Source organism: Loxodonta africana, chromosome 7 (assembly GCF_030014295.1).
Source record: "Loxodonta africana isolate mLoxAfr1 chromosome 7, mLoxAfr1.hap2, whole genome shotgun sequence".
NCBI lineage: Eukaryota > Metazoa > Chordata > Mammalia > Proboscidea > Elephantidae > Loxodonta > Loxodonta africana.
Genome location: NC_087348.1, coordinates 24,557,643 through 24,570,584, shown reverse-complemented (window position 1 = coordinate 24,570,584; position 12,942 = coordinate 24,557,643). Strand labels below are relative to the sequence as shown.

Below are 12,942 nucleotides of genomic sequence, written 5' to 3'. Positions count from 1 at the left end.
CAACATGTTATTCTGCACTATAATATTTACGTAGTTGTTAAGTGTGTGATCCACCTCTTCCCTGCAAGGAAGACAAAGCTTTTTACTCTTTAGTTTCTTCTTTTGTTCATCAGTGCATTTAGAAGAGTGACTGGCACATAAAAGTAAATTTATTAATATGTGTGGAATGTATTTTTGCTCACTATACCCTACAGAGACACACAGACAAGGTCTGAAGCCCATGATATAATTTGTAAGAACCATATCATGTGTTAAGTGGTAGAAAAGACATTGCTTAATTTATTTCATGTTCTTTGAATGGCATGTTTTACATCTTTGTTCCTCAAGCTATATATCAAGGGATTCAACACTGGAATAACCAGGGTGTAAAATATGGAAGCCACTTTATCAGTTTCATAGGAATGACTGGACTCGGGATGCATGTATGTAAAAATTAAAGTCCCATAGAACACGACCACCATGGTTAGGTGGGATCCACAAGTGGAGAAGGCCTTGTACCTGCCCTCATCTGAGTTAATCCTATGAATGGCTACAAAAACAAGCAGATAAGAATAAGAACTATTAGAAGGGGTGAAATCGAATCAATAGATGCTGCGATGAGAATCATCAATTCAATTTCATGTGTGTTTGAGCAGAGCAAAGATACTAAGGGGAGACAGTCACAGTAGAAAAGACTGGTGGCATTGTAGCCACAGAAGGATGAATTAAAAATCTTTACGGTGATAAGAAGAGAAACAAATGTGCTATAAACATAGAGGATTGCCACCAACACTGGACAAACCTTTTGTGACATGATGACTGTGTAGAGCAGAGGATGACAGATGGCCACATAGCGATCATAAGACATTGCTGACAGAATGAATAATTCACTAGTGATGAAAAAGAGAAAGAAAGCTAGCTGTATAGCACAAAAACAATAGGAGATTGTATTTTCATCTACAACAAAATTTACCAACATTTTAGGTCCCACAGTTGTTGAATAACCAAGATCAGTGATAGCCAGGTGTCTGAGAAAAAAGTACATGGGTGTTTGTAGCTTGGAGTCCATCTTGGTGAGGATGATGATGCCCAAGTTGCCCACCACTGAGATCATGTAGATGATGAGGAACAGCCCAAACAATGGCACCTGCAGGTCAGGATGGTCTGTGATTCCCATCAGAATGAATTCATTCAGCACTGTTAGATTGTGTTTGTCCATCTCGGTCTATTAGGAAACCTATTGTGGATAGAGACATCTGCATAGTCAACAGGGTGTATGTGGTATCATCTGGTGGATTTTTAACATACAAAGGCAATATGCGAAATGAATAAGATAAATCCAAACTTTCCAATATAGATATTTGAAAGTGAACCCACCTCCGACAAATAAAATATAAGTACATGAAGATAGAGATAGAGAGAGAAACATGGGGAGAGAAAGAGAAATCTAACTTGCTATCAGTTGGGGAAAATTTGCTCTCCAAAGAACATTTGTCAATGTCTGAGACATTTTGGATGTCACACTAGGAGAGGGGCACTACTTGTATCTAATGGAAGCCCGGGATGTTGCTAAATATTTTACTATATACAGGTAACTCCCCAGAATAAGAAAATTTCCAGTCCAAACTTTCCCTGGGGTCGGGGGGGGGATGAGAAACCCTGATATAGATATAGATACAGATGTAAGTGAAGATGTGCATGTAGGCACAGATAAAGGTACAGGTGTAGGTATAGGTGTACATGTATCTGTATGTGTACATGTGCCCGTAGGCATGTGTGTACATGTAGATGTATATGTACATATATATGCACACATGCTCATGCACACACTCATGTTCATGCACATACACGTACACACATACACACACATAGATGGGATCCCTGGCAGAGCAGTGGTTAAGGGCTTGGCTGCTAACCAAATAGTCAGGTGTTTGGATCTACGAGCCGCTCCTTAGAGACCCGAAGGGGAAGTTCTCCACTGTTTTAAAGGGTCTCTACGAGTCAGGATCGAATTGATGACAATGGGCTTGTGTTTTTTTTTTAATATACAGATAAATATATGCAGCAAAATTTTTTTTAAAAATGTTAAAAATGTTAGGTGTTAGGTATATGAATGGTTACTAAACTTTCTCTTTGTTATGTCTTTAATGACAATCACATAATGGCATTTACAAAATTATAATACATATGTTGATTATAAAAATTTTAAACTGCAACTTCCCAGAATGTGTGGAACCATTTAATATGCCTTACTTCAAAACATAGTCCAATAAAATCCTTGCACCACAGATGGTGCAGACTGAAACAACATACTTGACAAGAATCAAACACATGTATTGCCAGGGAAAATCTAGTAGATCCTGGTGGGGATTATTCGTCTTTATACAGGGGAATATCCAAGGTGGTAGACACATGCAGATACAGCCTCTGTTATATCTCCTCCTGTGGCTTATGGAGTAAGATACCTTAATCTCTTTATCCACACCTGTAAAATGACCACTTCCTTTCAGGGTTGTTGAAAACTAAATGAGGATTACATGTTTCAATGTGTTTAAAGTATCAGGACATAACTCTCAAATATGAAATATATAGTGTCCTTGCTGTTTTTAAAATGATGGCAGTAAGATATCTGAAAGGAGTTTTCTTTATATATGTATATGTAAATCCTTCTAGTGTGACCTAGCTTCTATGCCAGCCAGGCTATGAAGATGAGTAGGTTGAGTAGTGTGTTACCCATGTAACTGACCCCAGCCCTTCCTTCCCCCATTTTCAACTCCCTGACTAAAATTGGACAATCAGTGTACCAGTCTTCTGGATCATATATCTTCTACCTCACTTAAAACATTTTAATATATGTTAATTACAATAGTGGGAGGAAATTGAGAGAAAGTGAGGTCACTGCCATTGATGTCAAAAGGAACTTTTATGAAAAAATTCCATCTGGTTAATGAAATCCTCTAGTCTAAACTATTATATAGTACATAATGCATATAGACTTAAGTATATTTAAATTAAAATGTACATACATATCTCTAATAAACCACAGATTAAAAAAAAAAAAATCCAGAAAAGGATGAGGATGGCAGTTTAAGGTAAAAGAATGAGTAGTTTGAAATGACACTACTTACATGAAAACAGCAGTACCAGCAGCCTCTGAGCCAGGAATAATCCAGGAAATAGAAAAAAAAAAAAAAAAACAGTATCATATTAAATAATAAAATGGAAATATACTATCTCATATACAACATTGCTGAAAAAGTTGTGACCTACACCGACAAAATGCCTATGTCAGATCTTTTCCCGACTAGACAACGGAGAATGAAGAAAACTGAGGACATAAGGAAGCAATTAGTCCGAAGAACTAATGGGCCACTTGAATCCCAACCTCCTGTAACCTGACAACAGAAAACTAGATGGTACCTGGCTGCCACTACTGACCACTCTGACCAGGATTACAATAGAAGGTTTGGGGCAGGATGGGTAAAAAAGGTAGAACAAAATTCATTTTGAACAACAACGAAAGACCAGATATACTGGTTTGAAAGACGCTGGAGAAGCCCCTGAGACTACTCCCTTAAGATAGATTCTAACATGAAACTATAGGCACTCCTGGAGGCCTGCTTTCAGCTCAACAGCAGACAGGGCTGTTAAATTAAAAGACAACATCTGGAAGGAGGTGCCGCTTTGGATAATCAAGTATAGGACACCAAAAGGGCAAGAAGGCAGGGAGGTACAGGGAAGCCTGACAAATGCAAAAAGGGAAGCCAGGGAGGAAATTAGGAGAGTGCTGGCACACATTGTGTAAGAATCTTTGATTGCAAAATTCATGTGCTATGTAAACTTTCACCTAAAGCACAATAAAATGTTTTTTTTTTTTTTTTTTTAAAGAAGAACTGAATTGAGCATCAGTTGATATTACATTTAGGAAGTCAACTCTCTGCATTGAATCCAATAAAATCCGCATAACTCTTCTTTAGTTACTATGATGAAAGGCTGAAGTAAAAAAGTCCTTGTATTGGTAAGTACAGCTTTTCCTATAAGGTAAGGGAAGGTAAGAGGACTTCCTCTCAACAGCTCTGGAGTTCCATGGAGAGCACCAAGTTATTTTCCATAGTTTACTATCTCTGTGGAGCATCTAATTCTTATTATATAAAGCTATAGTCTTTCAGAAAATTATATCTTCTTATGGTAGATTCCACTGGAAGTTGAAGAAATGGTATATAGTATACTATCGTCATCAAACTGGCTACTTAGAAGATTCCTAAACTCCAAAAATTGCTTTTCACATCTCAACAAAAGGTGTGAGATGGAAATATATTTGTTTTCTCATCAAGAGATTAGCAAAAATGCACATTTGCACAGTTATTTAAATATATTTTAAATATTAAATTACGTTTGAGAGGGACATAAGAAGAGCCTAGAGCCACGATAAAACTAAGGATTTTGAAGGACATCAACTTTGGAGACTAAATACTGTAGCTTCATAATTCTGCTACAGTAATTTTTAATACTGCATATGCTAACTTTGCTTTCTATTTGAGCCCTAATATTCACATAGGTAGACCACCTGAGTTGAGCAAACACTTAAGCACTCACCTATAAACTGAAAGGTTGGGGATCAAGTCCACTCGGAGATGCCTTGGAAGAAAGGAAGACCTACATCTGAAAGGTCGCAACTGTTGAAAAACCTATGGAGCACAATTCTCTGATACACGTGAGGCAATTATGAGGCAAAATTGATGCCAGGGCTCTTTTTTTTTTTTTCTCTTTGTTTCTTATTTATTCATTTAATTATTTCTATAATATAAAATAGTATTTAGGCATTTAATGATAATGTTTCATAGATGCTTATGAGCATTTAGCCTCTGAAACAAAATGTGAATATTTGAAAAAAAAAAAAAGAAGCATGACAGAAAAACGTAAAGAAATTCTAGTCTCAGGCAGTACTGAAAAGTAGAATGCACACAGAACTGACTCAGAAATCCTAATATTTTGCAATGAATTTGCCATTGAATAGCAGTGGGAACTTGCAAGTGTCACCGAAACATTCTGGATATTACACAAATATAGAAATAGTCTATCATTTTACCTGTAACGGAGTCTCTGTCTTGACTCCCCCATGTGATTAATATGGCAGAGTGAGATGAATTTATGGAATTTTTTTCACCCATGGAAATGCTCCCTGAGGAGATGACAAGCAATTTGTTGATTATTCCTGAACCATTTAAAAGCTTAAAATATCTAGGGGTTGTTTGTTAATTGCCCAGGACAATTTTTATTCATCAGTAAGCAAGTTTTCAATCATCTAGTATGTATACATGCCTGTATTTATCTATTTCACAGTCTTGCCTTTTACTCTTTACTCACTTTCCATTTTTACCACACAGGGCTCTGGATTAAAATACTGTATCTATAAAACAGAACCGTCAATACTCCCTGTTTCTATAGGGGCCTCCTCAAATGGATGACAGAATGAAGGTGTGCTTAAACGCTTTCTTATTGCATTATTTAAAAGACTTAAATGGAACAAAAGTAATGCATTGTGCGTGTGTGAGGTATCACTTCATAGTTTGCTGTTGTAATTGTTGCTGTTACCGCTATTGTTCAGGGTTTTTTTGTTTGTTGGTTGGTTTTGTTTCTGACCTCAGAAACAGAAACGTTACCCTTGCTTCTCATTTCGTGGTCAATTGTGATCATCAGCCTGCTTAGGATTTTACTTGTTTGTTTTATTTTCCTTTATTACATTTCAATATTTTCTGCTTTTCCATTTTGTCCAATTCTCATCCCAAAACATCTTTCTCACCTTCATATAGATCTGGCTGTGCCTCACATATGCTCTACCATATCAACATAACCTTGTGTCTTAGGCTGTGTTCTGTAGAGAAGCAAAACCGGTAAAGGGTATAAATGTATATATATAAAAAAATTATATCAAGGGAATAGCTCACATGGCTGTAGAGGCTGGAATGTCCCAAGTCCATGGGTCAGGATAGAAGCTTCTTCTGATTTATGTAGCTGCAGGGGCTGGCTAACCCAACATCTGCAGCTCAGACAGCAGGGCTCTTGCTCATGAGCTGAAGATTGAAGAATCCCAAGATCAACAGGCAAGACTACAGGTAAGCTGCTCGTTCGATTCCAAAGAACCAGAGGTCAGAGGAACAGGAGCCTGGTGTAGGATTCAAAGTGACAAAAAGCCAGTGAACCTTGCTAGAATATCTACTTATATTCCATGTAGGCCACACACATCAACAGATTGGCTACTCACAGTAGAGCCCATCGTGGAGATGGTCATAACATCCCATGACTATCATACCACTAAGAATCATGGCCCAGCCAAGTTGACACACTACCTTAACTGTCACACCTTGTAAAGTGTGATATTTTATGTGTAATGTTTTATTATGAATCTACATCTATCATGGTATATCTTTTTGGGGCATTTTGACATTTTAAGTATTCATAATGTATTCATTTATGCTTTTTTTTGCTTATTTGTGATATATATACATTCATGATATATATATATCACAAATATCACAAAAATATGTGTATGTATATACATATATTTTTTTTTTCCAATGTTTAAGCACTCACTACTAAATGAAAGTTTGTCAGTTTGAACCCACAAGCCGTTACAGGGAGAAAAACCTGGCCTTCTGCACCAATAAAGATTACAGCCTAGGCCACCTTTGGGGCATTTCTATCCTGTCTTATAAGTTGCTATAAGTCTCAATCAACCGGAAGACACATAATAAAACAAAAATGCTTTACTGGCAGATATTTTGTTGTCTCCAGCAGAACATTGTCTGGCATTCTTGCTTTGTGCATGTCATCGGGAAAGACCAGTTTCTGGAATTGTACATCATATTTGGTGAAACAGAGGACCAAATGGAATGAGGGAAGCCCTCCATGAGATGGATTAACACAGTGGCTACAACAACGGATGCAAACGTACCAAGGATTGTGAGGATAGCACAGGGCCAGGCAATGTTTTGTTCTGTTTTCCATAAGGTCACCATATGTTGTATTCAAATCAATGGCAGAGAACAACAACATTTTGAGATGGACTTCATTCACGTCAAATGACTCTGTTGGGGTTCCGCCTCGCTGTTGTGTGCATCAGTAATTTGTTTCTTTTCCTGCTGAGTATTATCTCATGTATGCGTTTATTACAATTTGCTTAGAAATTTACCCATAGAAGGACATTTTAGGTTGTTACCAGTTTTTAACTATTATAAATAATGTTTCTACAAACATTTTTTTCCTTCTTTTTTTAATTGTGATTCAAGTGAAAGTTTACAGAGAGAATTAGTTTTTCATTAAATGGTTAACACTCAAATTGTTTTGTGACGTTGGTTGACAACACTGCAAAGTGTCAGCACTTTTCCTTTCTTCACTCTGGGTTCTCTGTTTCCATTCGTCCAGTTTTCCTGTCCTTTCCTGCCTTCTCATCTTTGCTTTTGGGCTAATGTGCCTGTTAGTCTTAAATACATGATTGAGCTATGAATTACATCCCTCAAGTGGGCCATTCTGGCCCTCGGAGACCTGTTGAAGCTTTGGCTGAAGGACGAACCTCAGGAGTGACTCCAGTGCTAAGTTAAGAGGGTGTCCAGGGGCCATACTCAGGGCGTTTCTCCAGTCTCTGTGAGACCAGCGAGCCTGTTGTTTTTGTGCGTGTGTGTGAATTTGAATTTTATTCTACATTTTTTCCTACTCTCTCTGAGACCTTCTATTGTGATACCTGTCAGATAGTTGATGGTGTGAACCGGGTACTTTCTGGTATTTCTCAGCTCAGTCTGGTGGAGGTTGTACTAATTGCATTCCTTTAGTCCTTTGGACTAATCTTTTCCTTGTGTCTTTGGTCTTCTTCATTCTCCATTGCTCCAGTCAGGATGGGTTCAGTAAATGTATCTTAGATTTTCACTCTCATGTTTTTAAGACCCTTTACTCACCACAGTTGAATGTAAAACATTCTCTTTATAGACTGTTATGCCACTTGAGCTACATGTCCCCTGAGATCATGGTTTTCTGCACTCAGCAGAGTAGTTCAGTCTCTCAGGGCATTTGGATGTCTGTGAAGCTTCTATGGCTTTCCCCTTGTCAAGTGGCGAGGACTTCCCCAGTATTGTGTACTGTCTTACACTTCACCAAAGTTACCACTTGTCTACTAACTTGTGTAAGGGATATCTTGTATGACCATAGGTTTCATTTCTCTGGGGTAAATATCTAAGTGTGAGTAGTTTTAATTTTGACAAATTCCAATTTATTGATTTGTAGTTTTTGGCACTATATTTGCGTGTAACAGTAATTCAGGAGATTTTATTGTTGAGTGGTACTCACTTCATTCGATAGACCGCAATTTATTTATTAATTCTCAAGTAGATGAACAATTGGATTGATTCCAGTTTTTGACTATTACAAATAAAGTTGCGATGCACATTTGAACACACATCTTCATAAGGAAAATACTGTCATGTCTCTGGTTAGATATATATGAACAGAATGGCTAAATTTCATGGCAGAACTATGGTTAGCCTTCTAAGGCCCTAATCTTTAAAACAAATTATTTTTTAAAGTATTTATGTCATTTTAATTACCACTAGCAGTTCATGAATGTTCCAGATTCCTCCACATATTTACCAACTACCTGGCATTCTAATAGGTTAAAGAGGTACATCATTAATGTTTTAACTTGAAATTTATTAATTAAGAACGATGCTGAGCATTTTCATATGCTTACTTGCCAGCTGCATATTTTCTTTGGATAAGTTAATGTTTGTTTATTTTTATGACTATATTTGTAGACTGCTTCTTTCCTTCTTTTTTCAGTTTTGAGAACTCTGTATTTATTATAGAACAGCTCACTTATTAGACGTATTTTTGGAAAATATTTTCTCCCAAAATATAACTTGTTTTTATACAAGCGTCTTTTGAAAAGCAGAAGTTTTAAAATTTGATGTGGTCAAACTTTTCATGTATTTTGCTTTTCCTGTTTGTCTTAGACGTCTGTGCTGGTATAACAGAAATACCACAAGTGGCTGTCTTTAACACACAGAAGTTTATTTCTCACCATTTACCCTTTGGCTTCAAGTGAATTCCGGGTCATCTCACAGTTTAGGAAGCTAGAAATTCAAATTCGGGATGCCAGCTCCAGGGGAAGGTTTTCTTTCTCTGTTGGCTCTGGGGGAAGGTCCTTGTCACCAACTTTCCCCTGATCTAAGCACTTCTCAGCCTGGACCCTGGGTCCAAAGGATGTGCTCCATTAGTGGAGATTTTTTCTTGGTGACATGAGGTCCTACTCCTTTCTGCTCCTTTTACTCTTTTGTATCTTAAAAGAGATTCACTCAAAATACATCCTAATCCTGTAGATTGAGTCCTTTCTCATTAACATAGCTGTCTCTCGCGCTGCCTCGTTAACATCATAGAGGTTAGGATTTACAACACATACCATAATCATATCAGATCACAAATATTGGACAAGGACACTATACTGGGAATCCTGGCCAAGCCAAGTTGAATCATATTTTGGGTGGACACAATTCAATCCATTACCAGCGTTTTATCTAAGAAATCTCCAAATGTATTTATATAGTAAATGCAAACCCATTTAAAATTAAAACAGGCATTTTTTTAAATTGACCTCTAACCTGAAAGCAAATTCACAAATGCTGCGTTAACTTTTTAATTTACAGCTCTATTGTAGACTCTATTAGATTTTATACACAAAAAAAATCCTGTCATTTATCAATAAAAAGAGCTTTACCTCTTCCTTTCCAATCCGAATGCTTTCTATTTATTTATTTATTGCCTTATTGTGTTTTCTGGAACATCTGCTAAAATGACTGATAGATTTGGTAAGGGTAGATTTACATGTTGTGCTCCTGGTCTTTCTGAGAATTTATTCAGTCTTTCATACCCTGTGTGATGGTAGCTGTAGGTTAATCATGGGTGCCCTCTATCAGTTTGAGGAAATTCCATGTCAATATTGTTACTACTTGTGGTTAGGTGCCCATTGAGTCATTTCTAATTCATAGCAGCCCTGTGTACAACACAATGAAACACTGCCCAGTACTGCTCTTAATCGTTGTTATGCTTGAGCCCATCCTTGGAGCCACTGTATCAGTCCATGTCTTGATGGTCTTCATTTTTTTTTCCACAGAACCCCGACTTTGTTGTTGTTGTTAGGTGCCTTTGAGTTGGTTCTGACTCATTGAGACCCTATGTACAACAGAAAAAAACAACTCCTGGTCTTGCACCATCCTCACAATAGTTGTTATGCTTGAGCCCATTCTTGTAGCCACTGTGTCAATCCACCTCATTGAGGGACTTCCATTTTTTTCATTGACCCTCTAGTTTACCAAGCATGATGTCCATCTTCAAGGACTGATCCTTCCTGAAAATATGTCCAAGGTATATTAGATGAAGCTTCACCATGTTTGCTTGCAAGGAGCCTTCTGCTTGTACTTCTTCAAGACAGATTTTTCGTTCTTGTGGTAGTCCAAGGTATATTCAATATTCTCCCCCAACACCACAATTCAAAGCAATTAAAGACATCAATTTGTCTTTGGTCTTCCTTATTTATTGTCTAGCTTTCACATGTATATGAGCTGATTGAAAACAGAATGGATTAGGCGAGGCACACCTTAGTACTTAGTGTGACATCTTTGCTTTCAACACTTTAAAGAGACCTTTTGCCTCCGATTTGCTTAATGCAAAGTGTCCTTTGATTTCTTGACTGTTGCTTCCATGGGTGCTGATTGTGAATCCAAGTAAAATGAAATCCTTGACAACTTCGATTTTTTTTTTCTGTTTATCATGATGTTGCTTATTGGTCCAGTTATGAGGATTTTTGTTTTCATTATGTTGAAGTGTAATTCATATTGAAGGCTGTGGTTTTTGGTCTCCATCAAGAAGGGTTTCGTGTCCTCTTCACTTTCAGCAGGCAAGATGGTGCCATCTACATAATTCACATTGTTAATGTGTCTTCTTCCCATCCTAATAACCTGTTCTTCTTCATGTAATCCAGCCTCTTGGATTATTTGCTCACCATATAGATTGAAAAAGTATGGTGAAAGGATACCACCTTGAAACACACTTTTCCTCACTTTAAACCATTCAGTATACCCTTTTTGTGTTCCAACTACTGCCTCTTGGTCTAAGTACATGTTTCTTTTGAGCACAATTAAGTGTTCTGGAATTTTTTATTTGTCTCAATGTTATTCATTTTTTGTTATGATCCACACAGTCCAATGCCGTTGTGTCATCACTAATACACAGGTAAACGTCTTTCTGTTACTCTCTGCTTTCACGGATAATCCATCTTATATGAGCAATGACGTTCCTCATCCCATGTTCTCTTCTGAAGCCAGGTTAAAAATCTGGCAATTCTTGTTGATGCACTGCTGCAACCACTTTTGAATGATCTTCAGCAAAATTTTATTTGTGTGTGATATTAACGATTCTGTTAGATAATTTCCATAATCTGTTGGATTACGTAATATCAATTTGGTTAAAATTTTATCACCATATTGGGACTTTGAAAATGCTTTTCTACATCTGTCTATGTTACTTTGTTTGCATTTCTAATAAGTGTTAATGGTGAATTTCATTACCTGGTTTTTAAAAACCAACCATGCATTCTTAGAGCACGCCTAATTTGGTTTACATGTTTCAAGACACAATTTCTTTAAAATTTTTAAATGTTTTTCACATATGTGCTCTGTTGTTTCCTCTTTTTTAATGCTTTTGTCTACCTTTGATATCAGATTAAAGCTATCCTGATATAGAAAATGAAAATATATCCTCCTCTTCAGTTTTCTGGAAAAGTTTGTGGAGAACTAAACATATAATAGAATTTCCCAATCAAGCCATTTGGACTTGATTGGGGATGGTATTTTAATTTAAATTACCATTTTGATATTCCTTTTATCAGTGTTTTTTTTTTTTTTTCCTTATGTGTTTTCCAGTCTCTATATACATTTTTTTTTATATATATATACATGGAAACATCATATCCTTCCTTGTATGGTCCTGACCTAAAACCCAGATTGATTTTTTTTTTTTTAAGTAGGAAACATTAGTGTATCTAGAATTTATTTTTTCTTATTACAATTAATTTTAGTATTAAAAGAATAAAAATAAGAAAATATGCAAGGAAAATTTGGAAGGAATATGGAGCAACGATGTCCAGAAATCATAACAAATATGTAAAATGCCAACTTTCACAGCTCACTCACTACAAAATGCACCATAATCCAAATTTGGGATTATCTTTTTTTGCTTCTTCCAAGTAGAAGAATCAAAATGATGAATTCAAACTATAGTTCTGATCAAAATATACTGCACACTCATATCAACCAAATTTGAGAAAATTCTGCCAACCAAAAATAAGGTAAGAAACCTAACTCATCGTAAAATAGACCTCTTTTGCAAGGATACATAAACAATTAGATAATGACTTCTAAAGAAGAGTAATTATTGTTTTCTAGAGAGATAAGATAACAATCTACGAGACAAAAGTATGTAATTAGGGACTAATATCAATCCAGTAGAGAAAAAGAAGAAAAAACCTGGAAACTTCCATGGTTGATATCAATAAATTTATCTTAACCAGTATATCCACTTTTTTTTTTTTTAGTATATCCACTGATAAAGAAAAAATGGGTTGATTTAGGCAAACCAGACACCTACTTGATCCAGGTGAATACATATCTTTATTTTGTTACTGCTTACATTACTATTTAAAATAATAACAAAGTAAACAGACTGTAATGGATCATGTATGAAAGCAAAGACACTGATGATGAAAGTGAGGGATTTCAAGGTTTAGAAAGTGGACATTTGAGCAAATTCAGAAGACTGAGTACTTCAACTCATTCCACAGTGCTGAGCCTTTTTGCAATTAGGATTAGTCGCCTGGGGCAGATGATGAGCACTAAAACAGAAGGTGTGTTCATGCACACA

The 12,942-nt window shown here is 36.4% G+C and overlaps 1 protein-coding gene across 1 annotated transcript; it reads right to left on the bottom strand.

Moving 5' to 3' along the window:
• Positions 1 to 529: 529 nt before the first annotated feature.
• LOC100672199 (olfactory receptor 8K3-like) lies at positions 530 to 1,198 on the bottom strand. Its single transcript, XM_023542403.2, has one exon. It carries the CDS (start codon positions 1,196 to 1,198, stop codon positions 530 to 532), a length of 669 nt encoding a protein of 222 aa, XP_023398171.2.
• Between the last annotated feature and the right edge of the window lie 11,744 nt (positions 1,199 to 12,942).